The sequence below is a fragment of the Gekko japonicus genome, unplaced genomic scaffold, assembly GCF_001447785.1.
Source record: "Gekko japonicus isolate JY-2015 unplaced genomic scaffold, Gekko_japonicus_V1.1 scaffold6, whole genome shotgun sequence".
NCBI classification, from domain to species: Eukaryota; Metazoa; Chordata; class Lepidosauria; order Squamata; family Gekkonidae; genus Gekko; species Gekko japonicus.
Genome location: NW_015166417.1, coordinates 2,804,842 through 2,831,814, shown reverse-complemented (window position 1 = coordinate 2,831,814; position 26,973 = coordinate 2,804,842). Strand labels below are relative to the sequence as shown.

Here is a 26,973-nt window from a genome sequence, read left to right as displayed (position 1 = left end):
AATGTGTAAATGTATGTGCTTGGAGAACTGAAGGAAGTTGTTTGGTTTAACAAGCAAATTAATAAGTCACTGTGCTGTCCTGGAATGGAAACGTGGTGGTGAAAGGTGTCATCAAGCTGTAGTGGCCCCGTAAGGTTTTCAAGGCAAGAGAAGTACAGAGGTAGTTTGCCATTGCCTGCCTCTGCATAGCAACCCTGAACTTCCTTGGTGCTCTCCCATCCAAGAGTTGGCCAAGGCTGATTCTTCTCTCACGAGATCAAGTTAGCCTGGATTACCAAGGTCAGGCAAAATGGAAACTTAACAAGTGGCTTTTCATGGTTCCAGCTTAATGAGAAGAAAACTATTCATTACTGGAAAAAATTATGTTATTTATATACATTGTTTCTTACAATCGAGATGGTTTATATATATTATTAGGATAAATTAAAACAGTAATCAGACAATAAAAACAGACAATAAAATTCTAGAAATACTCTTAACACAAGTCAAAATATCAATTTCAGCCTAAATGAGACACTTCTCAAAAGGGACCATAATTAAATAAATAGCTATGAATTCAATAAAAGGTAAAATCTTGTACGTCCTATAAAAATATACATGGCTTTCTCTTTAAAGGTGCTCTAGAGAGCTCTGACTATTAATTTGTCCAGCTGTCATAGGGCATCCTCTCTTGTCACCTCAATCCAACTCTGGTCTTTCAATACCCCTCCCGAAATTGGGGATTCTGGAGCTGGCAAACACCTCTCATCATCAACAGTGAAGACAGAGGCAAAAAAAAGTATTCAGCTTCTCTGCCATCTCCCTATCATCCTTTCGTAATCCTTTTACCCCTTGGTCATCCAAGGGTCTCACTGCCTTTCTGGCTAGTTTCCTTCTACTAATGTATTTGAAGACATTTTTATTATTAGTCTTTATACTTTTTTGCAGTATGTTCCTCATAGTCCCTTTTTGCCTGTGATCACTGACTTGCATTTTATTTGCCAAAGCCTGTGCTCCCTTTTATTTACCTCACTCGGACTAGCCTTCCACTGCTTAAAGGAATCCTCCTTACTTTTTACTGCTTCCATTACTTTGTTCGTTAACCATGCAAGCCTTTTTAAATACCGAGTTGTACTTTTCCTAACCTGTGGTATACATTTTATCTGAGCTTCTAGTATTGTAGTTTTAAATAGTTTTGTTTAATATGGCAGCATTTGTCACACATAGCACAGAAACAAAACTCAGTGGCTTTAAACAGACTTATAAAAGAGCAAGGTCTAAGTCCAGGAGCACCTTAAAAACCAATAAGATTTCCAGAGTGTAAGATGTTGAGAGTCAAAGCTCCCTTTGTCAGAACCTTATGCCCTGGAAACCTTGTTGGTCTTTAAAATGCTACTAGACTCAAATCTTGCTCTTCTACCACAGAGCAATATGACACCCACCTGAAACTGTTTTCATAGAGTTATAAAAGTATGCTGTCTTTAGTGGGCAACACAAAATATCTTCTTCTTTTTTAAAAATGTGGCGTTCTCTCCAGTGTGCACCAATCTTCTTTTTTTAAAATGTGGCGTTCTCTCCAGTGTGCACCAGACTTTCCACGCAACTCTCAGTGACCCATCCCTAGTTTTTGAAGTACCATATATGTCAGTGACTCCATCAGCTGAAGTTCTGTGACTTGTACATGGGGATTTCAGTGACTGGAACAGTTGCGTCTTTTGGGTCTGCCAGCAGTGGGGGACACTCTCAAGCATTATATACTGGTAGATCAGGTATCATCATTCTTTACATCACTGTATCAACCAAAGTGGGCATGAGCCACAAGCACAGCAGTTCCATTGTAAATGATATAGTTCTGCTGGGAGCTGACTCAAATGTTCAAGTGCAGACAGAAGCTGAGCGCTTGAACTATAGACAAAATGGTCAAGATGGAATTAATCTTGGTTTTTATAGTTACTAGAGTCCTCTAACCTAAACTAGAGACATGTCACAAGTTGGTAATTCTTCTAGATGGAAAATAACCTAAGGCTGAGATTAAAGCTGTTTTGCTTTCCAGCTGGCAATATCTCCCTCAACAATCCACCTTCCCCCCTTTTTTGAGCTCTTTACTCCTCCCATGAGTTTTAGTAAGCCCAGTTCTGCTATCAGCACATTTCTTCTGTGTGCTGAACTATTGGTTTGAATGGTCTGAAGAAGCTTGGGAATGTGTATGAGTGTAGCCATACAATGTGAATTCTGCCATGGGCACTGTAAGCAATCATCAATAAACCAGACAAAAGGAGGCTAGCAAGAAAAAAGTATAGAATTGTTTTAGAAAATTTGCCTTTTTTCAGTACAGTAGGGGAATCATGATGTCATATGTGGAGGTACTCCTGTTACTTCAAAACAATGCCCATTGGAACGAATGAAATCTGTTTAGTATTGGACCAAGGCATATTACCTGCCATGGTTATTTTTGCTGAACCCAGTAGTCTAAAGTTTGTAGTTGTCTTTCTTTTTGTTTTCACAGTGAGTTTGGGCAGCTTGCTCTAGATGTGTTGGATAATGCATTCAAACAGAATGAGCAGATGGCCATGAAGCTGCTGACATATCAGCTGAAGAACTGGAGTAATTCAACTTGCCTGAAGCTGGCTGTGTCAGCGGGTTTACTGCCTTTTGTGTCTCACACATGCACACAGATGCTCTTGACCGACATGTGGATGGGGCGCCTGAAGATGAGGAAGAACTCCTGGCTTAAGGTAACTCACCTCTCAGCAGTGCCATAGTCAGACATGTAGAAAGTAGGTGTATTAAGGTTGGTGCCAATAAGGAACTGGTTTATATGGTGACCTCAAAGTGGCACTACACATCAAGGGTCCCTCTTGCATCAATTTGATAGTATAATTTTTGAAGTAAAAGTCCTTCTTGAAAGAAGAAGAGTCATTGAATGAGAAAACCCTCCACTAGAATCAGAAGTTAGATATTATAGACAGGGTGGCATGGACAAGATCTGCTGTGGTCTTATGTCTAGTTCAGATGTTTCGTCCTACCCGTATGTTATTCTGCTCATCACTGGGTATGTTCTAACATGGGTGAACCTGGTGGTCAAAGAAACAATTCCTGTAAACAATGCAGCACTTATCACAATCTTGATATTGACAAGAATTACTACCAGCACTACCAGTTGATCTTGTGGGTTGTATGCATAAATGCATGGCAAGGGTCAGCTGGGAATGCTCATTTTGAAGAAACAGGTTGTTTTCTTCTTATAATCTGTTGAGCCAGTAGGTGGAGATCAGGAGCACTGAGCTCAAGGCAGCATGTGACTGTGGGTTGGGTTCACTGGATGAGGAGAGTGCCAGTTAACTACTCACTATATGCAGATATGTTTTTTCAGGTTCTTGCATTAAAATGTGAGTACTGCTATTTCTTTTTTGCTATTTGGCCATATCTACAGTTATAAGAGGACAAGGACAGAAAATGCATGTAGATTTTTCATCACAACAAACAAATGTGCAAAAGGTTATACAGGGAGGACTGAAGTGGATGAGTCACTAGAAACAAATTGTACCCTGTGAAGATTTCTTCCAAGGTACTCCACCCTGTTTCTTCATATATCATCTCTTGGGAAGCATTGCCTTCTAAAACTTTTGTAAGGAAGGTAGAGTACCTTGCACTTCTGTAAACTTTAAAAAAAATCTGCCCTGCTGTCCCACAGCAACATCTTCGTTCTCTTTGGTGCCAAAACAAACAGATTGAAAAAATTATTATGTATGACTGAATCATAATAACTTTCAAATCAACAGTGGCTACTGCTTTTTGCTGTCTTGTTCTCACACTGTGATAATGAGTTTTCAATCATTCCCCACTCAAAACAATTGTTTCCAGGAGTTGCTTCACCCCCAACACCCACAGCCACCCATCTCTCTACCTTTAAGTGTGTGCAACCCGTGTTTCATCCCAAGCGCGAACTCCGCAAGCTTGCAGGGAAAAGCCAGCTTCATTCTTAAAAGGGAAACACAGCTGCTCTTAAAGGGGGAAACGCCAGCTGCCGGCTACTTTAACTGCAGGGAACAGCCGTTTCTGGAGATCCGGTGCACGGGCAGGTGGGGGGGGGGCGGGAGGCGTCCCCAATGGGACGTCATCACGTTGCGGATGCCCCCCCTCCAGGAACGCCCCCAAAGTCCCCTGCTGGGGGTGGAAGATGGACTTGGCAACCCTACTAGCAGTTCTTAATTGTGGCTGTTACGCCCAGAGCTAAAAGATTTGGGAATTATTTGTCCTTGCCAGTAGTAGTGTCTTTGCCTAAGGTTTGTGGTGGCTGAATTGAGTGATGGGTTTATTTACCACTTAAGGGTAGGGATGGGCCTAAAGCTTTTTTGTTTTTGTTTTTTAATGAAAGCTGGGAATCTGGGTGGACTACTGGGCCAATCAGACACTGGCTGACATGCTTAGATTCTGGGTAAACCAAGCCTTCCAGGCAACATAACAAACATAGTTGCAGATTGAAAGAGATTTGGGTGGGAGGATCAGAGGCAAAGTCTAGTTGGTGTGTTCGTTTGCTGAGATGACTTCTCATTATTAGTACTAGAGGAAGGATAAGTAGGAGTACTGAATAAATCAGTATTAATTTTTTTCTTTAAAGGTAATTCTGAGTATTCTTTTACCGCCCACTATTTTGACGCTGGAATTTAAAAGCAAGGCTGAAATGTCTCATGTACCTCAATCACAAGATTTCCATCAGTTCACATGGTACCATGGTGATCCTAGCATCTCCACTGGAAAAGAACATCCCTCATTGGTTAGTAAGGTGCTAGACTTACATTTCATTTTACTAAATGTGAATAGGTCCAGGGATTTAATTACTGAATAGTGTGTTTTAAAATGCTATAGTTACTAAGACCAGATTCTGCTTCTGTTATATGGTGTTAGAGATCTGTCAACCTGCAGTGCCCTTTATGCTTGAAGGAGGCAGAGGCAGACCAAGATGTTGCAGCAGCCCTAGAGTGGGCTGAGCCAAATCATCATGGTGCTGGCAACCCTGCAAGGGCTATTCAACTTAGCGCCAGGCTGTGGCAATGCTGACAACAAGTGTTGGGTTGTCCAGTGAGCAAGCACTGGGGTCTGAGCCAAGCCCTGCTTGTTCACGACTACTAGTGGCCCTCCAGGAAGGATGACCTGAAGGGGCCGGGGTTAGTGAATGTATGGCAGCAATTTTAGGACTTGAAGGGGAAAATGTGTGTTGCTTACTTTACTGTATTGCAAAAGGAGGGGCTTCTTCTCATCTTTGTGGGTCACTTTGTGGGTTACTTCCCACTCCTTCATATAGCCACATGCACCCAAAGGCCATTCTGAAATTCTTGAGTAGCCTGTTATGTATTTATTGTATTCACTGCAATGGAACAGTCTGTTTTATGTTCTGCATGTGTGTTAGTTTAGTATTTTGTGTTGTTATGGCCAATGGCTAAGACAATAAACTAAACTTGATACTAGTTTAGTATCATGAGACAGAGTTCCTGCTTGTTAGTTAGAATCGTAGACTGCATAATCTGCCTTGTCCTGAAACCAATTACTGCTATCTCTGTATCTTCTTGCTAATGAATGGATGTTGTTTTGAACACATTAGTAGGGGTGTGCTGGTGTGTTGGACACAAAGAATGTTGGTATTTCCTTATATTTCTTAAAAAACTGGACTTTTTCAGGTTCTGGTGTGTTGGACCCAAAGAATGTTGGTATTTCCTTATATTTCCAAATTCCATTGCCGGTATGGTATTCGGATTCAGGATTTAATGGGAATTCTGAATTTTCTCGCCTCCATTATACTCCATGGGGACCATTATAGTCAATAGTCCCCATACAGTATAATGGGAAATCAATCCAGGAATATCCTGGGGGCTGGGGGCCCCCTGTTTTTTGAGGTAGAGGCACCAAATTTGCAGCATAGCTGCTTGGGCCTCTCCTCAAAAGAACCCCCAAGTTTCAAAAAGATTGGACATGTCCCTTTAAGCACTGTCTGCAAGTTGAGAGTGAACTCTGAAGGTATTTAAAGGGCTCTCAATCCCTTTAAATGCTTTCTCCAAACTGAGAGTTAACTCTGAAAGCATTAAAAAGAACAGAGAGCCCTTTGAATGCCCTTTAACTGCAGCTACGGGGCATTCCCAGATAATCCCGAATATTTTCAGTGAAATACTCTGAACAAAAAGTAATAATAAATATTATTTTATTCCACAAAGAAAGATTATTTATAGTGAACTGTACCATGGGTTTCGCATTCAAATTTAAATTGTAAATATAAAGGGTCATTCTGAGGTTACTGAGGTTATTTTCAGGATTATCTGGGAATAGCTATATCAAATAGCCAAAATTGAACTCTGATCTGTATTTGGTTGAGAAAATACCCAAAAATACTAATAAGGCATTTTTTGGGTATTTTTTTCAGCTCAGATACAACTGAATGCACATCCATACAAACTAGCCTCTGCTGAGAGAACTTAAAGCAGGGATCTGACAGACTACTATATTCCAGATTTGTATGCCTTTACTCCTTGAGTAAGCTTGCTGCTGGTTGTTACTGGTTTGGGTTTTATTAGTTTGTTTTCCATTCTAAATTGTTACTCATCTTGATAATAAATAAAATATATCATTACATTTGAAATATTTTGACATTTCTCACTGGATAAACTGATCGTCTGTACTTGCCCCATGTCTTGAGTCCCAGTTCAGAACAGTAACCTCAGAATGACCCTTTATATTTAAAACTGAATGCTAAAGCCATGGTATGGTTCATGGTTCAGGGTAGCCGCCCTGAGCCTGCACTGCGGGGAGGGCAGGGTACAAATGTGATAAATAAATAAATAAATAAATATGATTTTAAAAATTCACTATAAATAATCTTGCTTTGTGGATTAAAATAATATTTATTATTATTATTTGTTCAGTGTATTACAACAAAGTGGTATGTAGATATCTCTTGCTTTTTACTTATGGATCTAAAGTGAATAACAAAAAGTTGCTTATGCAGCTGGATGATATTTGTTAATGCTTAATCTGTATTTCTTTATAAAGAATGATTATGATTTAGAGAAAGGGAAGGAGAAGCAAGATGAAAGACAGTCTTTTCCTATCAACAATGAACAGGGAAACCTTCCTGGAACCAGGAAAATCTACGAATTCTACAGTGCCCCAATTGTCAAGTTCTGGTTTCACACGGTCAGTTACTGTTTATATTGTGGACATATTTATTCAAATTGCAATACAGAGGACAAACCATTTCTCTTAGCACTAAAATGAACATACTCTTCACAGATAATGACATACCAACAAACAATAAATCTGGCATTTTAAGCGATTACTTTAAAAAATCTACCTACATAAAAAAAAACCAGTTGTATTTCTGGTAGGCAAAAAGGGGAATACCGGTATATCCAACCCTGCATTGTGTGAGTGGAAGAGTGCTTCAGCTCCTCCGAGGAAGGGGGGCAATCGTCATCAATTCTCTTTTCTCTCTGTTGCTGCCTTTGACATATCCCAGCCTGCTCCCAAAGGCTGATTCTCAGGAGGAGCTGCAGCTTGAAGGGAACAAGCTGCATGGATCTGTTCAGTTCATTAGCTCTAGCTCCAGCTTACTTGAAATTTAGTGATTTTCTTCATGGTTTTGAGAGATGCTCTTATGTTTGACCAGATGCCTGAAGATGTTGCACTAATAAGACATAGAAGCCAGTTATACTAGTTTTGTTCTATTTATTCCAGGGACTGACAACATAATTATATATGGAACTACTGAAATGCCCTCAGATATATTCAGTACATTATATTTGTTCTTTTTTCCTGTTTGTCTTCGCAGGGCTGATTCACGTAATACCTTTTAATCTCTTCTGCCATATGTGCGCTCATTTTAGTGGTTGAAATGTGTGAAACCTGTGGATCCTGTCTATCTCAGTTTCCATAATTACAAAACAGGGGTGGCCTTAGCCATAAAGGGCAGGTGTCCTGGGGCCCCAGTCTGGGAGGGGCCCTGACCGCCCATAGCCCTGCCCCCCTGAGGAAGAAGAAGAAGGAGACCAGGCCTCTTACAACCACTCATGCCTGTCTTATCTGGGGCTCAGACTGCTGGATTCCAACACTGGCAACTCCCCCCACACACCTTGCACAGGGTGTGGGGTGCCCCTTACTTGGCCCTCCTTGAGGGGGTGGCAGTGGAGTGGTAGAGATCCTGTGGCTCCATCCTGGATTTTTGCCCAGAGCCCCCAAAATCACTAAGAGCCCATGTTGTAGAAACATATTTTCCTGTGATCCATGAAAGTTACACAGGATGTGTAAACAGACAGCCCCCCCACAGGATGCTTATACAGCTGTCTGTTTACAGGATGTGCATTGTGTGTTCTGCAGATGGCCTATTTAGCATTCCTCATGCTGTTCACTTATACTGTCTTGGTGAAGATGGACTCGACACCCAGTGTGCAGGAGTGGCTTGTCATCATCTACATTTTCACCACCTCCATTGAGAAAATCAGAGAGGTAGGCTCTTTATTTCATTTTGATTTTTGCTGCTGTCCGTGTTGCAGGAATTATGAATGTTTGTTGCAGGAATTACAAATGTTGTTATATATTCATAGGGAGAAAGAACACTGCCCTGAATCAAATTATGTCATGATTCATAAAGAAAGATCACCAGGAGTGCAAATTTTAGAAGTTGGCTGAAATTAGGCTTCCATCTTGGATTATACTGAAAGGGAGTGTTGTTTTTTTTTTAAGCACTTCAAAGATCATTTATCTTGTATGTGCCATTTGAACTTGAACAAAAACTGGCAGAAAATTAGAACTGCAGCATTGTCGTTTGGGCTTCTAGTGGAAACAACCATTGCTTTGGCTACTGATTCATCCGGCTTTTATTTATCATTTCAGGAAGAGAGTTTAGCAAGTCAGTATGTTGTTGAAGGCTTTCACGGCCGAAGTTCATTAGCTGTTGTAGATTTTCCAGGATGTGTGGCCATGATCTTGGCATTGTAGGACCTGACGTTTCACCAGTAGCTGTGACTGGCATCCTCAGAGGTATAACACAGCTAATGCTTCTGTGTTATACCTCTGAGGATGCCAGTTACAGCTACTGGCAAAACGTCAGGTCCTACATGGTACAGCTACTGGCCAGACAACCTGGAAAATCTACAACAGCTAGTTTAGCAAGTCCTTCAGTGTAGTCACTATGCCATTCTGCTCTTTCATGTTCAGATGAGCAATTTCTGTCATCTGTATTTGACTTTATTCTTAATAATATACTTGAAGTAGACCCATTTCAGCCCCAGTAATACAACTTTCTTTCTCTATGGTATGGAAATAGGAGGGATCATAAAGCTGTAACCCGGCTTTTCTATTGGCTCATGACATTTAATACTACTTTTATGAAGATACTGCTTAACTTAGGTACTTGCTTTGGTTTACTAAATAAAAGTTTTGCAGGGTATTGTGTCTTAGGCATGGTCAATGAACTTCTCTGGAGACAGTTTTCCTTTTAGATTTTATCAGTTAATTGGTATGCCCTTAGGACTTCATTCCTCTAAATATTGTTACACATAGGAGTACCACCATTCCGTTCAGTGGGACTCGTAGACATACCTTTATTTATACGAGTCATTGTTTTATGTTTGCAGGCCATGATTTCAAAAACATTCTTTCATTTGTAGCCTATCAGTTTGATCTGAGTAGGGTGTAGTTAAGCTCTGCTGTATAGTATGTTAAGAATCTTATGACTTTCCAAAGATTGCACTTCATGCATTTGTTTTAACAAAGCTGAAAAAGCCCTTTAGGGCACTTTCTTGTTGAAAAAATAATCTGCCATTTTCCACTTCTCAATTTCCAAAACTTCCTTTTCAGGATTGGCATGCCCTTGGCAAAAGAGAAGGATATGTTCTTTTCTCTTTGTACCTAAGTAAACGAAATTTATTACTGCACTTATAAGGGCTGTTTTGTTTTTGTTTCCATGCCTTCTGGGGCTTATGCAAAGTTTATCAAAGGTTACAACCTTTCCATGCCACCAAAACTCGAGTTTATATTTTTAAACACACATGTCTACCAGTTGCACCCTAAACCAAAAGCAGAAATACATTTTGGTAGGAGCTGTAACGATTCGCTGAGTGTAGAGTCTTTAAGGAATGAGTGAATTATGCAATTCAAACTGTAGCAGATGCCGAAACCTTAATATTGTTTTACTACATTTTTTCGCATGTTATGGAAAAGTGAGTCAAATAAATGTTTTCCTGATTTTGTGCCCCAAAATTCACTTATTTTCCTGATCTCCCAACGGGTCTAAAATCTCCCAAAAACTCCAGTGGTCTTGCCACCCCTTGCCTCCCCTTGTCTCTTGGCAGGCTGTTAGGGATGTCTGAAATTTCTTCTCAGAAGAATGTGGGATTAGGATCTGTTAACAAAAATTCACTTCTCTTACGTTCTTATGTTCTTAAGTAAGAAAGAAATTTATAAAAAATGATACTGTAATTATTCACAAGTTTTATACTTGTGCTCATGTGAAACTGGGTTGGAGCCAAAGAAATTAAACGCTCTGTCTGTGAGCACCTTGAACGGAATGAGTTAATTGTTAGTCGCCAGCATGGGTTTATCAAGAATAAGTCATGCCAGACCAACCTTATCTCCTTTTTTGACAGAGTTACTAAAATGGTTGACTCTGGCAATGCTGTGGATATAGTGTATATAGATTTCAGTAAAGCATTTGACAAAGTTTCTCATGATATCCTTGAGGATAAGCTGGTTAGGTGTGGGCTGAATAGTGCAACCATTGGATGGATTCATGGTTGGTTGAAAAACCGTACTCAATGAGTGCTCGTAAATGGCTCTGCATCTACGTGGGGGAAGTCTCGACTGGAGTGCCACAGGGCTCGGTCCTAGGCCTGGTGTTGTTCAATGTTTTTATAAATTACCTGGAGGAAGACATAGAGGGGATGCTTATCAAATTTGCAGATGACATGAAGCTGGGTGGGATTGCTAATTCTGAAGAAGACAGAGTCAGGATTCAAAAGGCTCTAGATAGGCTGGAACAGTGGTCTGAGTCAAATAAAATGAATTTCAATAGAGATAAGTGCAAAGTCCTACACTTAGGTACAAAAAATCAAAGGCACAGATATAGAATGGAAGGGACTTGGCTTGACAGCAGCACATGTGAAAGGGATCTGGGTGTTCTGGTTGATCACAAGCTAAACATGAGCCTGCAGTGCGATGTGGCTGTGAAGAAAGCTAATGCAATCTTAGGATGCATTAACAGAAGCATTGTGTCCAGATCATGGGAGGTGGTAGTTCCGCTCTATTCTGCTATGGTCAGGCTTCACCAGTTTTGGGCACCACATTTTAGGAAGGATGTTGACAAGCTCGAGCGTGTCCAGAAAAGGACAACCAGGATGGTGAGAGGGTTGGAATCCAAGTCTTATGAGGAAAGGCTGAAAGAGTTGGATATGTTTAGCCTGGAAAATAGAAGGTTTAGAGGGGACATGATTGCAGCCTTCAAGTATTTGGAGGGCTGTCATGTAGAAGATGGAGCGGAACTATTCTCTCTTGCTCCGGATTGCGAGACTAGATCTAATGGGTGGAAATTACAAGGGAGTCGTTATCGGCTAAATATCAGGAGAAACTTCCTAAATGTCAGAGTGGTTGAGCAGTGGAACAGACTGCCTTAGGGGGTGGTGGATGCTCCTTCGCTGGACGTTTTCAAGCGGAGGCTGGACAACCATCTTTCGGGTATGTTGTAGGGCTCTCTTTCGGCTATGCTCCTGCAGAGTGCAGGGGGTTGGACTAGATGACCTGCAAAGTCCCTTCCAACTCTAACATTCTATGATTCTATGAAATGCAAGCTCTGTTCTGCTTGTGGAATGAGCTTTTCTGTATGTCTCCGTCTTCTACAGTGTCCCCTGCTATCTGAGATGCTGACCCTGAGGGTCATGGCTGAGGAAAGGAGTAGACTGATAATCAAGTGGTAAACCAGCAGAAATCACAGACTCCTTTCATGTGAAAATTTGGATCAACTTAAAGAAGTTCTCTTTTGATTTTCAATGTTATCATTGTTATCACTTTTAACAATGTTACATTAAAGTTTCTGTAAATATGAGCAATTCATTTGGCTTTCATCCTGGAACGCCAAAGTTAAACTATAGTTATAGTTCTCCCCCAAAATATTCATACATTAAAAAATACTAAAACAGTTCCAAAGGGAGGTCAAAGCAACTATTTTTAAAAGTCAATTTTAATAAATGGTTCACAGCAGGCCTCTCCAAACCTTTACATAATTTATCAAAATTCTCCAGGGTCTAGATCACATGAAAGGGGTTCCTGCAGAAAAAGAAGGCAGGACTACACAGTGACCTTTGCTACTGAAAACCAACATGGTCAGTAGGCTGACCCTGCATTGAACAGGGGGGTGGACTAGATGGCATGGTCAGGGGGGTGGACTAGATGGCCTGTATGGACCTTTCCAAGTCTGTGATTCCATGGTTCTGTGATGGTGTAGTAGTTGAGTGATGGACTCTAATCTGGAGAATCAGGTTTGATTCCTACTCCTCCACATGAAGCCTGATGGGTGACCTTGGGCCAGTCACAGTTCTCTCAGAACTCTTTCAGCCCCACCTACCTAACAAGGTGCCTGTTGTGGGGAGAGGAAGAGAAAGGCTATTGTAAGCTGCTTTGAGACTCCTTAAGGAGAGAAAAGTGGGGTATAAAAAACTTCTTCTGATAACTGGCTGTGTTTGCAGATCCCTGTAGTACAAGGTGTTGCTATTCAGTACTAGTTAGCAAAGCAGTTAGGTGTGAGTAACCATAGGGTGGAAGGTCAGGATAGGGCTGCAATTGAAAAGAAATTGTGGCGCAGCAAGGGAATTCCCAGAAACGGGGAAGTCTGATGCTGTGCTGCAAGAGAGGACAAACTGCGTTTTTGCATGTCGGACTGCAAATACCTCTGCGGAAATGAGTGAAAGAGGCGGAGGAATACAAATGCAGGAGTGGGGAGACCCGTTTGTGCAGAAAATGTCGCAGAGCTTAATTCCTCAGAAGCGTAGAAGAGTGTATCCACTAGATCTGGATAAATATCCAGTAGAAAGTTGGAAGATGGGTTTTAAAAAGAGAACAAATTAACAATTGTAATGGATGGGACATGCAATATATTAGTACTTATACTAAGGAATCCAAGGTTACTGTAAAGCCCTGAGGGTACACATCTTGAATTGGAGGGGAAATGATGTATATAGTCCTCTGCATTAAATGTGTTTGTGAACAGTAAAGATGTAGGGCTTTTCTATCAGGATAATTTCTACAAAAATACGTAATATCATTCACATTTGTCATTTACAAATGCAAGTGATTTCCTCCCCTGCCCTTAGGTATTCATTTCTGAACCAGGAAAGTTCAGCCAAAAGGTGAAAGTCTGGATTTATGAGTACTGGAACTTTACAGATTCTGTTGCTATCATCTTATTTATGACTGGTTTTGGCTTGCGCTGGGCAAATCCTCCATTTCATACAGCCGGAAGGTTGATCTACTGCTTGGACATAATATTCTGGTTTGTCCGACTCCTTGATTTCTTTGCTGTGAATCAGCATGCAGGACCATATCTAACAATGATAGGGAAAATGGTAAGTATTTGTCTAGAAGGCAACATTTTCTTAATGATGTTGCCTTTTTTCCCTACCGGTAGGGCACCTTTACTACACAAGTGGGAGAAATTCAACAGGTCACATTTGGCTATTGAATTTTGATATGCTAAATTTGTCTTGGCATGGTCAAGGAGCCATGCCGCAGGAAGGTGGAAACACTACTGCTATTTGTTACCAGAAAAGAACCAGCTCATTGCCTCTGGAAGCTTTAAATTCCCTGTGCTTTGTCCCCAGCATCTGGCAGTCAGTAGACTCTACTAACTTAGAATGTTGGTGTTCCATTGGCCATTGATAGAATTATCTTTCATGAATTTGTCTTCATCTTTGTGGAGTGACATACATGGTCTTTACCATAAGGGAAATGGAGAAAGAAGTCCTCCTCCTCTGTCTGTAGTATTTCTGACATTATTTGCTGCCTCTGGAATGAAATTTTGACACTGACCTACAAGACTAACACTGCTTTAAAAACTGCTTTGCATAGAGAAACAGTTCAATTCTTGTACTATTCCTTTTATATTTGTTTGCATTGTGCCAAAGATCCATGATGGATAATTAGGTTCTATTCCTTTTCACTTAAATCAGTCCCACTAACGTAACTAGGGACATGTGATATTACCATACAACACTTTCACTTTGCTTCTCTTTGAGCTGTCCAATCAAGTTTATTAAATTCCAAACCATTAGCATTTCCCATGGTACAGGAAACACTTGGTACAGGAAATCACACCATTCTGATGACCATGCTTAATTTTCTTTCTCCTTCAGACAGCGAACATGTTTTATATTGTAATTATGATGGCCATAGTATTGTTGAGTTTTGGTGTGTCTCGGAAAGCGATACTTTCACCTCATGAACAGCCATCATGGACTTTGGCACGAGATATTGTATTTCAACCTTATTGGATGATGTTTGGCGAAGTGTATGCAGGAGAAATTGATGGTAGGTCTGCTTATACAGTTTGATGTTTACGGTTAATGAAAAGTTTATATGAATTTTTAAAAGGTGTGCAAAATGTGGTGCCAATTTCAATCCAGTTAGTTAGAACATTTGAGGACAGGTATCGTATGACGCTATATTATGTTGGTCCATCCAGATTGTATTGATAGTGTTTAACAGCAGTTCGCTGGTGTCTTAGGCAGAGGCAGATTTTCCAGCACCTGTTCATGAGGCCCTTGAACTAGATATGCCAAGAACTGGAGTTTGGATGGTCTGCATTGAAAGTATGTTTGTTGCCGTTTTGCTGTGGTCTTTCACACACTATTGAAAGCTCTGTGCTATAAAATGTAGGGTTTCCTCATCAAGTCATAGGCTCCCAAAAGTTTTTTTATTTAAACATATTTAATGCATATTAGAATAGACTTCAAGAGCTTGGGTTGGATCCAGCTAGCATTTTTACTGATTCTCAAATTCCCATCCATACTACAGCCTCTGTGTTACATGGCTTTTGTATGTGTGTGTCCCATGATCCCAGCACAGATCTTTTGGTGGTCAAAGGGGATTTCCCCCCCCCTTTGTTTTCAATCAGCAGAAAAGCTTATTGGGTCCAACACTTAGGTGGGTTTTTTTAAAACAAAAACAAAAACACAACCTCATATTTTCTCAGGTGTCCTTTAAATCTGACTCTGTATATGTGAAAGCTTGCCTTCGCTATGGTGGGTAGGTAAAAAAAGAAGACAATGTTAAAATGTTAGGAAAGCTTCATTTACTTCTGTTAATGATTCATTAGTATTTAGGCAGTGAAGGTTTATCAGTTTTTTATACAGACTGAAGCTCTTACCCGTCAAAGAAGGAATGTATTATTCATTAGCTTATCATTCCTATGCCATTTTTACATACACAGGCTTTTCTTTTTTTAATTTATAGCTTGTGAATTAAGTCCAGACTGCCCTCCAGGTTCCTTCCTTACACCGTTCCTTCAGGCAGTCTACCTATTTGTACAATATATAATTATGGTCAATCTTCTTATTGCTTTCTTTAAGTAAGTACCAAGAATAATTAATGAGTAATGAAAATGTTTTAACAGGGGTTTGTTGCTAGTGTTTCAACAAGATGAACTGTATTATGAAGATCTATCCCAGAAAGGAGAACTAAATAGAAAGCCAACTTTCTGACAAAGACTTAAAAACTGAGTGAATTTGTCCCAGGCCATGTATGCATGCTACCTATTTAAAACACCTGCAACTGGCAATTGTCATCTGCATAGATTTATGGTGTGAGTAGCACATAGCGGTGTCTTTGCACTGTGCAACAAGCAACCAGTTCAGACTGAGGTCAATAGATTTCACAAAACAAACTAGAATTCAATTCAAGTGTTTCTGTCTCTCTGTAGTTTCTCACAATCTGCCTTTGAACCCTGCATTAAACCTCAAAGTCATCTGTGGTTGGTAGAAGACAAATCAAAAGATGTGGACACTGGCATTTCTTCTTAAATAATTTTTGAGCCACAGTGCAGCAAAAAGCTTGGTTATACACCACCATTTTGAGCATAGGGTTGCCAGGTCCCTACCTGTTGCTGGTGGGGGGCTCCAGCCCGCTTTGCTGGATATCCTGCTTACCATCGAGTTTTTCTCAGATGCTAGAGCATCCCTGCAATGTGCCCTGCACAATGACATCATTGCACTGGGCACGTCAGCGTGGACGGGGCTGCTCGGGGGCAGGGCTCCCCCACTGGCTAGCTGAGTGGTGGCAGATTGGGCCCCCTGAAAGTGGGTAACCCCCTGCCCCCATTGGGGGGTTAGGTGCCCACATTACAAACATGTTAGCAAGCATCTACTGAAAGTAACCAGCAGCCTGACTTCTAGGGAGATTGCTTTTGGATGGTACTTTGTGCTTCTTTTTTTTAAAGCTATTTAGAGATAATGGGGAAGTAGGATTGCCAGGTCTGGGTTGGAAAATACCTGGAGACTTTGGGAGTGGATCCAGGAGAGGGTGGGGTTTGGGGAGCGGAGGGGCCTCAACATGGTACAATACCACAGAGTCCACCCTTCAAAGCAAACATTTTCTTCAGGGGTGCTGATCTCAGTCAGCTGGAGATCAGTTGTAAAAGCGGGCAATCTCCAGGCCCCACTTGGAGGCTGGCAACCCTGTGGGGGAAGCCTTAAACTATTGTGTCCTAATGCTGCACATTTATTTTCAAAAAAAGTCCCTCTCTGCAATATTCATGGCAAAGTTAGAATGTGTAAGAAATAACAAATATTTGTCTAGTTCTTGGTTAGTTTTAGGGCCTACTTTGATCCCGAGACTTTCAGAAGTGTAGGAGAGTGGCTGAAATTGAAAGTGTTCTGTTGCTCTGACTTGGAATGTTGCAAAGCTGCCATGAACTGCTTAAAGACAGTAAGGTGGAACATGTAGAAACTATCCACAAAGCTAGCTAGCTGACTGGTGTTGAAACAGCTGTAGCCTAGGAAGGAGAAGAAAATAGTAAATAGTAGATTATGTTGGCATATATGCATGTGCTTGTCCTATGGTTTTTATGTTCAGCCCTATGAACTACTGTTGCACATGAACAATTCATTAGGCCATAAGAGATTGGTCATATAATTTTAGGGTTGCCAACCTCCAGGTGAGGCTTGGAGATTCCCTGAAATTACCACTAATCTCCAGACCATGGAGGTCATTTCCTCTGAAGAAAAGGGCTGCTTTGAAGGGTTGACTCGATGGCATTATACCCTGCCAGTGTGGTATAGTGGTTAAGAGTGGCAGACTCTAACCTGGAGAACCAGGTTTTATTCCCTACTCCTCCTCATGAAGCCAGCTGGTGACCTTGGGTCAGTCACAGTTCTGACAGCCCCACCTACCTCACAGGGCGTCTGTTGTGGGGAGAGAAAGGGTGATTGTAAGCTGCTTTGAGACTCCTTCAGGTAGAGAACAGGGGGGTATAAAAACCAACTCTCCTGCTGCGATCCCTCCTCTGCCAAAACCGCACCCTCCCCAGGCTCCATTCCCAAATCTCCAGGAATTTCCCAACCCAAAGTTGGCAACCTGTTATAATTTGCTGCATTTAGCATTTATTTTGAACATGTTTAATTTTAAAATACATTTGTAAAATCTTTATAAACATAATTACTGATATTTCATGAAAATTGTTGCTCACGTTCTATAGGAAGATTTGTAAAACTTTGGCAACTAAGCACTATGCATTTAAGTTTTGTTAAATAAAAAGAATCTTAAATATTTACTTTATCATCTTCTCTCTTCCCCCACTTTCCCACTCATCTTTTCCATCTTCACCCACAGTAATGTTTATTTTGATATGAAATCCATATCAAACAAGCTCTGGAAATACAACCGTTACCGCTACATAATGACCTACCATGAAAAGCCATGGCTGCCTCCACCTTTCATCATTCTGAGCTATACTGGCCTTTTTCTGAAATGCCTCTGCCACCGTCGGCCACCAAATGAATTTGATCAAGAAGAGAGAGGTGTTGAACTGAGTAAGGAGAGAGTGGACTTTCCTGTAATTTCTTATACAAAGAGAGAACTGAGTTTCCATGCTAGGCATTTTTAGGAAAGGCCTGAAAATAAAACTGCTAGTATTATAAATTGTGCTGCAGCCACATTTGGAATTCTAGTCCCTCACCACAGAAAAGGATATCATGGAGATGGTGTATAAAAGAGCAACAAAAATGGTCATTGGAGAGAAAACTAGAGTTTGGGTCATTTAAATGTAGAAAAATGACTAAAGGGAGACAGGATAGAGGTTTATAAAAATAATGTATGGTGTGAAGAATAGACAAAACATTGTTTCCCTGTTTTGGAATCCTAAAACTCAGGGCAGCACAATGACACTCATGGACAGTAGATTTCTAACAAATGCTAGGCACAATTAACTTTTTGAAGTCATTGCAAGATATTGTGATGACAGTTACCTTAGATATATTTAAAAGGGAAGTAGATGATTTCATGGAGGTATCAAGAAAGTAATTGGCTGTTAGCTATATTCAGACTGTGCATGTTTGAATATCAATTGTTGGTATGGAGGGGGAAGTGACAGGGAAGGCTGTTGTCTTTTCTCCTTTAGAGGCGTCACAGAGGTATCCGGTGGGCTCCAGTGGTGGGAAACACAATACTGGACTAGAGATAGACCAACTATATATCCGCATTAATCATAAGATTACAGCAGTGGATCAATCATGAATTCTTAAGGGAGGGGGTTGTGAGAAATAATCTGAAACTTTCAAAGTTCCATTACTGTGGGGGTTTTTTGGCGACAAATGTAATATCATCAGCAACAAACAATTTTTAGGAAAACATCGAAGACATTATGGACATAAGGCAGCACCACCCTGTGGAAACTGACTGAAAATACACCATTGCAGGGACCTTAATAATTACTCCGGTTATTACATACAGTTCAGAAATAGATGATCTCTTGGCTAACTGAATCAATGTCCCCCCCCCCCAACTACAACCCTCCAGGCAAAAAAACCACAGAAAATTTGAAATAACATTTTAAATAATATTTTAAAATTAAAGGCAAAGCAGTCCTGGCACAAAACAAAGGTTTTCCCAGGCAGGCAGCAGTAGGCAGCAGAATAAATCCAGGGCACAGATAGATCAGAGCAGCCGCAGCATACCACTCCAAAAGATCTCGCCCTGAATTTGAGACAAGCTGCAGCAAGGCCAGCTTTTTGTCCTATTTGCCAATACTCAGAGCCATGGAGGGCTGAGAGATAATTATTGTGATTGCGCAAACAGTGCTTCCCCCAACATCTGATTTCATTGCCTGGGAGAGCTGCCTCCCTCCCCACTCCCTCTCATTGGCCTGGAAACGTGTTAAATGGAAGAAAAACAGGCCCGGAAGCCTTAAAATGACAGACCCGGATGTCTCCAGATTTTCATGGAAATATTCGGAATCTATTTACAGGTATTCCACGAATCTTGAATATTGCTTTGGATACCCAAATATACCCCAAAATACTGTTAAGGTTGTTTTTGGATATATATTTGGACTAGAAATATTCAAATGCACATCTGCAGATGGAAACATGAATTGGCCTTATATAAATGCCTTTTAGTTTGCAATGCTGATCATACACATCTCTTCTGTCTTTATACATGTGAAAAGTTACAACTCAGGTTCAAATTCACTAAAGCCCAGAAAGCATATTCCTCCAATGCCTTTGATTAAGAAATAATGTGACACAGTGTTGTTAATAACCACTTATTAATGTAATTATTCAGAGCTCTATCTGAGTGATGCAGAGTTAAAAAAACTTCATGATTTTGAAGAGCAGTGTGTGGAAAATTACCTCCATGAGAAGAATGAACATCTATACTCCAGTGACTGTGAAAGGATCCGTGTAACAACTGAAAGGTAGGAAGTCTCTTCCTGCACCAATATTTGTTTTACTGCAGTTCATAGATCAAGAAATGCAAAAATAAGTTGGAGACAAGTGTCAAACTGCAGTCAGGTATTAAAAAATAAAACAAGAACTTAGAAGCAATAAATCCATTATTTAAAAGAAATAGAAAGGGAGGGGAGTTATTTACCCAGGCTTTTAATTAAGGGGTTGGTCTTGTAAACAACATTTTTATTGTACACACTGCTGACCTGAGCATTGTTTTCAGAGACATGTTTTTAAACTGCTTATTTTATGCTGCTATGCTGAGTAGGTTTTAATGGCTTTTTAATTTTTTTTAAAAATATATACATTTTGTAATCTACACTGTTAATCATTGTATATATACTGTATATGCTATGATTGATACTTTATTTGTTATACTGGTATATTCTTTCCATTCCTCTAAGAAACTCATATATGGGTTTTCTAGAATTCCAAGCCAGGGCTATCTGTTTATATTTAGACATGGATTTGTATCAGGCTGATTTTTGAGCAATAGATACGAAAGTCACTATAGTGTCAACCATTTTGACTAATAGATTAGTTGTTCTGAAAATCTGTTAAAAAGGATATTGGCTAACTGACTACTATACGTTCTCAAGTAGATGGAACTTAGCTGGAAAAGCGCAAAAAGTTATCCAATTTAAGCATATTTTTGTTTTGGAGCCTACAAACTGTGAGCATAAGGAACACACACTAACAGCACTTCTTCAATACTCTGTGACCCCTGAAAAACTAATGCTACCAGTGGTGGAGCTCTTGTAGACAAAATTCAGTATGGTACAGGAGGTGGTGGTAAAGCAGTAGGATGGGCTACATTTTCAGCCCTCCCATTTCTTCACTAGCTGAGGGAAGGGGGAAGTATGGAAGATCATCTTCATGAGTTCCTCACATTAGCAGTTAATGAGATCCAGTCCTATATCTTTCTGTCTAATTTTTGAAAGGGCTAACTGCACCAGTGGGAAAATGAAAAAAGTAGCTCCATTGATACAGTGAATAATGTATATAAATTCTATTTTAATATATCTATGTATCGATCTTTTCTCCTAGAGTTGAAGAGATGTTTTTGCAGCTGAAGGAGGTACACGAGAAAGTATGTTACATCAAAGATGCTTTGCTTGCACTAGACAGTCAGCTGGGACATTTACAAGACCTCTCTGCTTTAACTGTTGATACTCTGAAAGTAATTTCAGCTGTGGACACGCTGCAAGTAGAAGAGGCTTTTCTTGCTGATACAAAGCACCAAAGCTATAGAAAGCTTCCCCATAGCTGGAGTAATGTCACATATTCCAAGGCTTTCAGCAGTCTGGAATGTCTGAATGATAAAAAGTACAATTACTTCAGTGTGCCACCTTCCTTCCTGAGAAGCTTGGCAAGGAACCAGTGGCCCTCCGAGAGTCATCATGATCTTGATGCAATAGACTACAATGAGATTAAATCAATAGACAAACATCAGGAACAGGTGACAGAAAATGACACTCTAATCTCTGGGGTATCTTCAGAGAGCAAATCAGCTCCTAGACATGGACAATTTCTTTTGGTTCCTTCTGATCAGCAAGTTGGAGTCTCTTTCTTTGAAGATGCTGGCTTGAGTTCGTCATTTTCAAGTACTCTGAATGAGCTCAGAGGAGATGAACTGAGAGCCAAACCCCACAACAAGCATTTCAGCTCTACTGCTCATCTGAATGTACACAGTACTGATATTGTTGAAAGAGAGCCCATTATCCATCAAAGGCAGGAACTGGACTCTGTTATTTTTCTGTCAGCCAAGAAAGGTGGTGAAACCATAGCTAAACATTATTTAGCTGCCAAAACTCCTAGCATTGTCAGCAACATCTCTCTACTATCTCACCACCAGCATGAGGAACCAGGAGGAGGTTACGTGAATTGGGGGTTTGCAGAAGAGGATGAAAAGAGTGGCTTTAGCAGCCAGTCAAGACAGCCATCCAGCATGCATTCTGCCCTCAACAAGGACTACAACTGTAGTTTGCAGCATGTGAAGTTAAAGGAATCCAAATCGTGCTCCTACAGTTCTGACAGATATGGTACCGATTGCTCACACTCCCATCTCCCGTTCCAGTGCAACACCTCATTCTGGATCAATCCACGTAGGAAAAATGGCACTTTCTTCAAGGGAAGTAGCTTTTGGTCCCACAAGGCTGAGAAAGTGGAGAAGACCAGCAAAATAAAAGGCAATAACATTGCTTGAAACTCACTTTTCACAAGGAACCTTCAACCTTCTCTTAGCTACAGGCATACGGCCTTAGTCATGCTCAGTAATTGCCTGGTATTTGATAAAGGTTCCAATTTTGCAATATCGTAGCACTATATATATATGCTCCTCCCCACAAAGTTATACAATTTCTTTAAGAATGTAGGACATACTTCCTGAATAGGACCTAGAGTTTCAATGGGAAAGAATTTGGGATTGTTTAGCTGCTAATGAATTTAAACTTGTTGATTTGGATGCATATATCAACATTTATCCTATTATCAAATGAAAGATGTATTATTGTGTGTGTTTGTGTGTGTGTAATCAAAGATTTGTTTGATACCATGTGGAACCCAGTGACACAAAAATGTATTTTGATTATCATTGTTTTTATAAAACAAATTTAATCATAATATCCGGATTGCATGTGTCATGGATGATGTTACGGTGGTTCACAGGCTTGATGTAAAAACTAAGTTATTTCAAAATAGAAACTTGTTGGAAGTGTCTTTGAAATATGAATTTGTTTTTTACTTTTACTCTCAGAACTATCAAAATCTACTGAGCTTTGTAAATCAGTCTGGGCAAAAGCAAAACTTGGAAGCAGAGACAGGAAATCTTGGAAAAAGAAACAGAAATCTCTTCAGGTGCCGGTAGGTTCAGGTACAATTAGATTCTCCATTTATTTTTCTTTTTTTTATCTTAATAATTAGAGAAGTCTAGAGGTTAATGTGAAAAATCATCTTAAATTAATTTTTAAGTTTTGCTGCCATGGCCAATTAAACATAAACTGGAAATCACTCAGTTCCTAGCACCAATTTCTTCTTTTGTTTTAAACTTCATTGTCTTTGAAACTTAAGATAAGTATGGATTGAGTACAACTGTAATCAGTGAAATAGTAGGAATTCAGTATCTGAAAATTGAAGATTAAGATTAGAGTACAAAACTGAAGAACTGTATATTTACAGATGGGGGGGGGACACACACCAAGTTTAGCACAGGGAGGATAGAATTCAACATATCATTTGTCCTGGATAGTGAGGGGCTTGTCATGAATCCCAGGTTCAGAAATTTTGACTCAGTGTCAGCTCTCTTAAGGAACTGGGGTCCAAATTTGTATTTGCAATTAAAACTTCAGCTAATTAACCATATTTCTTAATCTATTAAAGGCTAAAGCCCTAACACAGAATTTGTGAGACCTTTTCCATAGATGTTGTCAAGGAAAATCGGTAGCATTCCATTAAAAATACTTTTGGGGGCAGTATTCTGGGGTAGATGACTTATGGGTATAGTTTTCAGCCCGTTGATTTTGCGGAGTTCATGTTCAAAATCTTTGGACTATAAACCAAATGGTTAATCTGACATTCTTGAGTCAAAAAGCATAATTCTGGGAAAGGTAGGCACTTCTAAATGAAATCTGTAATATGCAAGCACACTCTATGCATTTAGCACCCTCTGGTTTTCCCCCCATATAGACAAAATGTGCTTTCTCTGGGCTGGATCCAGACTAAATAGGCAGTTTCCAACCCTTCTCACTGCAGACCTCCCCCGTGATGTTCTTCAAGGTTCCCTGTCCCCCAGGAGCAGCATTATATTAAGATTAGTGGGACGAAGAAGCATAAAAGTTCCATTCTGCCACTGGAAAATTCAGTCTGAATCCATCCTTGTATGCACAGTTACTTATTCTAATGTATCCTCAGATGTATGATTTATAAGCAGAAGTATAACTTGTATAAATTCTGCAGGTTGTTCAGTCACACACCCTCAAGTGTTCCAGTTGTCTTATATTGTATACTGGGCCCATATAAGCTATTCTTGCAGAGTTGTAACCCTCTCTTTCCTTTTGTAATTCCTTTGCTGCTTAGTGAACTAACTGGTCAGCAAACTACTTACATTATTCAGACCTCACCCTTATTAGCATCTTGGCTTAGACTTCCAATAAAAGCTACCCTTGTATTTTGTTCTTCTAGTTACTGCTGAAGCTTGACTCATGATTTATAAACAATTGTATGACCCTCCCACCAGAGACAATTTCTTTTGAAGTTGTTGAAAGGATTATGTCACCATTTCTGCTAGCAGATTCAGCTGCCTGTCTTGTGATGCTGATCATTATTTTCTCCTATCTCATGACAGGTGATAACAGTAGATGATTGTCCCCAGGGCACCCAAGCTAGTTCAGAACCATTTGACAATAGGTTTTTGAGAGAAGAACAAGAAAAGAGGACCGACAGGCTAACCATGCCCAGCTTCAATCAGCTAGGTATGTAACTCTAAGCAAGCAATGAAGTGCCAAACACGGCAATGGCAAGCAGTGATTGTAAACAAACAGAACAAAGTACAGAATGAGGTTGTTAAAGTTCTTGTGGTGAATTGTAATTGCTCAGGAGCTAGCAAATACAGCAGTGACATGCCTCAGTAACAGCAAAAGACAGGCCAATGATGAGGAAAAACGTGGGTCAAACTTTGCTAATAGAGGAGTCATACTTGCATATTCAGGTGATCAGTGGTAGGTTATAGGTAAGTCTCCAAATGTAAAGGAGCCAAAAGAAAGGATGCTCTCTCTAGAGCAAACAATAACTGTTAATCTAATGAAATCTTATGGTGCATAGTGGTAGAAAAATTATTTTGATTAGGTAGATATTCTATTTGAAATGCAGTAATTAGCCTCATGTATGAGAAATTACAATAAATTTCTTCCTGCTCCTCTGAGTGATGCTTGATTTTGACTTTATCATAGTATTTAGAGTGATTGGTGTTGAAGTTTGTTTTTTTTACAGTACAGAATAGGAACAGCCCTACTCAGAATGGATTACACATTTAATACAGATGCTTTTATTTGTTTTGAAGCAAAAGTTCATTTTCTTGTCATTTCATATGTGTTCTTGCTGTGTTTGTTTACTTGGCTAGATTTGGATCATATCGGTTGCATGCATCAGAAAATGAAAAATCAAGGAACTGCTAAACACACAGTGCAAATTTGTGACTATTTGAGGCAATCACAAGAGGTAATGTTTGAGGACATATTGCAAGTCTGTGAATCTATACCAGTCAATTGTTCTGAATTTAACACTAATTTAACACAGTGAAACACTGGTGTGAAGAGACTTTTTCTTGAGAACTAAAAAATTTCATTTTATGCAGGCACAGAAAATGCTGGGGAAGAAATAAGTAATTAACCATTTAACCCTCAGAGAAGATTAATAAAATGGCATTAAACTATTGAATCATGAAATGGGAATGTATATGAAAAAATTGGGTTAAGAAACTGGCCATTAAGAAAATTAAGTGACTGACTTACACTGAAGAACTTTGTATGATTCGAGAAAATTCTAACTTCCCAGTAATTACTTATTCCTGGGAATATGAGATTAAACAGTTCTAAGGATGAGAGGAAATTTCTTACCTTTTGTATTTTTGCATTTATCTTTTCCCCTTGCTCATTTGTACTGATTTATCCAAACTGAGATTAAAATCAGGAACATTCAAGTTGAGTAGGATTCTAAACCAACATTTGATCCAGGTTTAGAATATTGGTTTAAGGGTGTTTGGTGGTGCTGAACTAAATCTGGTTAACTCATGCACCTACATATGTGTGCCACAGGTAACTGAACCTGTGTTGGTTTCTAACTGGGATTATTCACATATAATGGGAGTGTGTACAAATATGTCAGTAAACTGCGTTCACAGACAACCTGGTTAACAGTGGCTTAAACTGTTTTCTAAATGCAGAATAACAGTGAATTTCATGGAACCTTTAAAGGCTAAATTCACAGTAGCATACTCTTTTGTGAATTAAGGGCTAAACTAGATACTATGATTTTTGGCAAGTCACACAGAAGTTGGAAGGAATGTCATTTTAAAGATGGAGCCCTTTTTGGCTAGAAACTGCTGTGTGGGAGAGGAAAAGCTCCACATGCTGCTCCAATATTACATAAATAACTCCCTGCTGGAGGCCATTTCAGCTTCTCAAAATGGTATGGGGGAAGGCAGGAGCCCCCCCCCCTGCCCCCATACCACAGTTCAAGTGGAAAAGGGCTCCCTCTGGTCTTTAAAATGACATTCTCTGCAGCTGTGGTGTGACTGTAGGGAAGAACCTGGACACAACTCATCAAACAACATAACCTTTACTTTGGCCCTAAGGTCCGCATTGACAAGTGCATGAGATGTTACATTCAGGTGGCAGAGAGATACAGAAAGCTACAAACAGCAGACAGGCTGGAGGAGGAAGAGTTATTAGAAAGATAGGTCAGAAAGTTCAGTTTCCCAAGCGAGGTTATTACATTATATTGCAGAGCACAGATGAAAAAAGATCCAGTTAAAAGAATAAGCAACCTACTCAGCAGTGGGTGTGGATCACTCCCAAATGTTGATGAATTAGCATGGTTGGATGGACCTGCATAATGTACATAAACCTCTAACAAGGTACAACTATTTGATGTAGTGAGCTAGGCACCCCAGTTCCTACTGAATTCAAGAGTGACTTATCAAGTTAGCATATGAATTCCAGCTGAGCAGTTTTTCATTGAAGTCTCCCTTTGAAACTCTTCTGTAGTTATTCTGCTGTAGAAATGAGGAGATATGCTTTGGTTAAGAAAATGTACATTATAACGTCAGTAGTATTTGCCATCTTCCTTCTTTTCAGGATTTAAATAACAGTACAATTTGGACTTACAGGAGGAATAACTTGAGCAGGAATCCATCGTAAGTACTCCTGTTTACATTTAGTGCTAACCAATTCTACTTTATCTGAAACAAGTAGGAGATCAATGAGGGCTTGCTGGAAAATCTCCCCCCCCCCACACAAACTTTCCA

The 26,973-nt window shown here is 39.9% G+C and overlaps 1 protein-coding gene across 1 annotated transcript in view; it reads left to right on the top strand.

Annotated features, from left to right (window-relative positions):
* Window positions 1-26,973, top strand: part of TRPM6 (transient receptor potential cation channel, subfamily M, member 6) — a 112,536-nt gene that overhangs the window by 48,099 nt on the left and 37,464 nt on the right. The window contains exons 18-31 of the mRNA XM_015411534.1: window positions 2,486-2,714; window positions 4,601-4,756; window positions 7,021-7,164; window positions 8,344-8,472; window positions 13,329-13,580; window positions 14,367-14,541; window positions 15,466-15,580; window positions 17,839-18,038; window positions 19,789-19,921; window positions 21,000-21,994; window positions 22,708-22,814; window positions 24,295-24,421; window positions 25,069-25,166; window positions 26,804-26,862. Coding sequence (XP_015267020.1) covers window positions 2,486-2,714; window positions 4,601-4,756; window positions 7,021-7,164; window positions 8,344-8,472; window positions 13,329-13,580; window positions 14,367-14,541; window positions 15,466-15,580; window positions 17,839-18,038; window positions 19,789-19,921; window positions 21,000-21,994; window positions 22,708-22,814; window positions 24,295-24,421; window positions 25,069-25,166; window positions 26,804-26,862 — 2,919 coding nt within the window. The remainder of the gene's footprint in view (window positions 1-2,485; window positions 2,715-4,600; window positions 4,757-7,020; window positions 7,165-8,343; window positions 8,473-13,328; window positions 13,581-14,366; window positions 14,542-15,465; window positions 15,581-17,838; window positions 18,039-19,788; window positions 19,922-20,999; window positions 21,995-22,707; window positions 22,815-24,294; window positions 24,422-25,068; window positions 25,167-26,803; window positions 26,863-26,973) is intronic.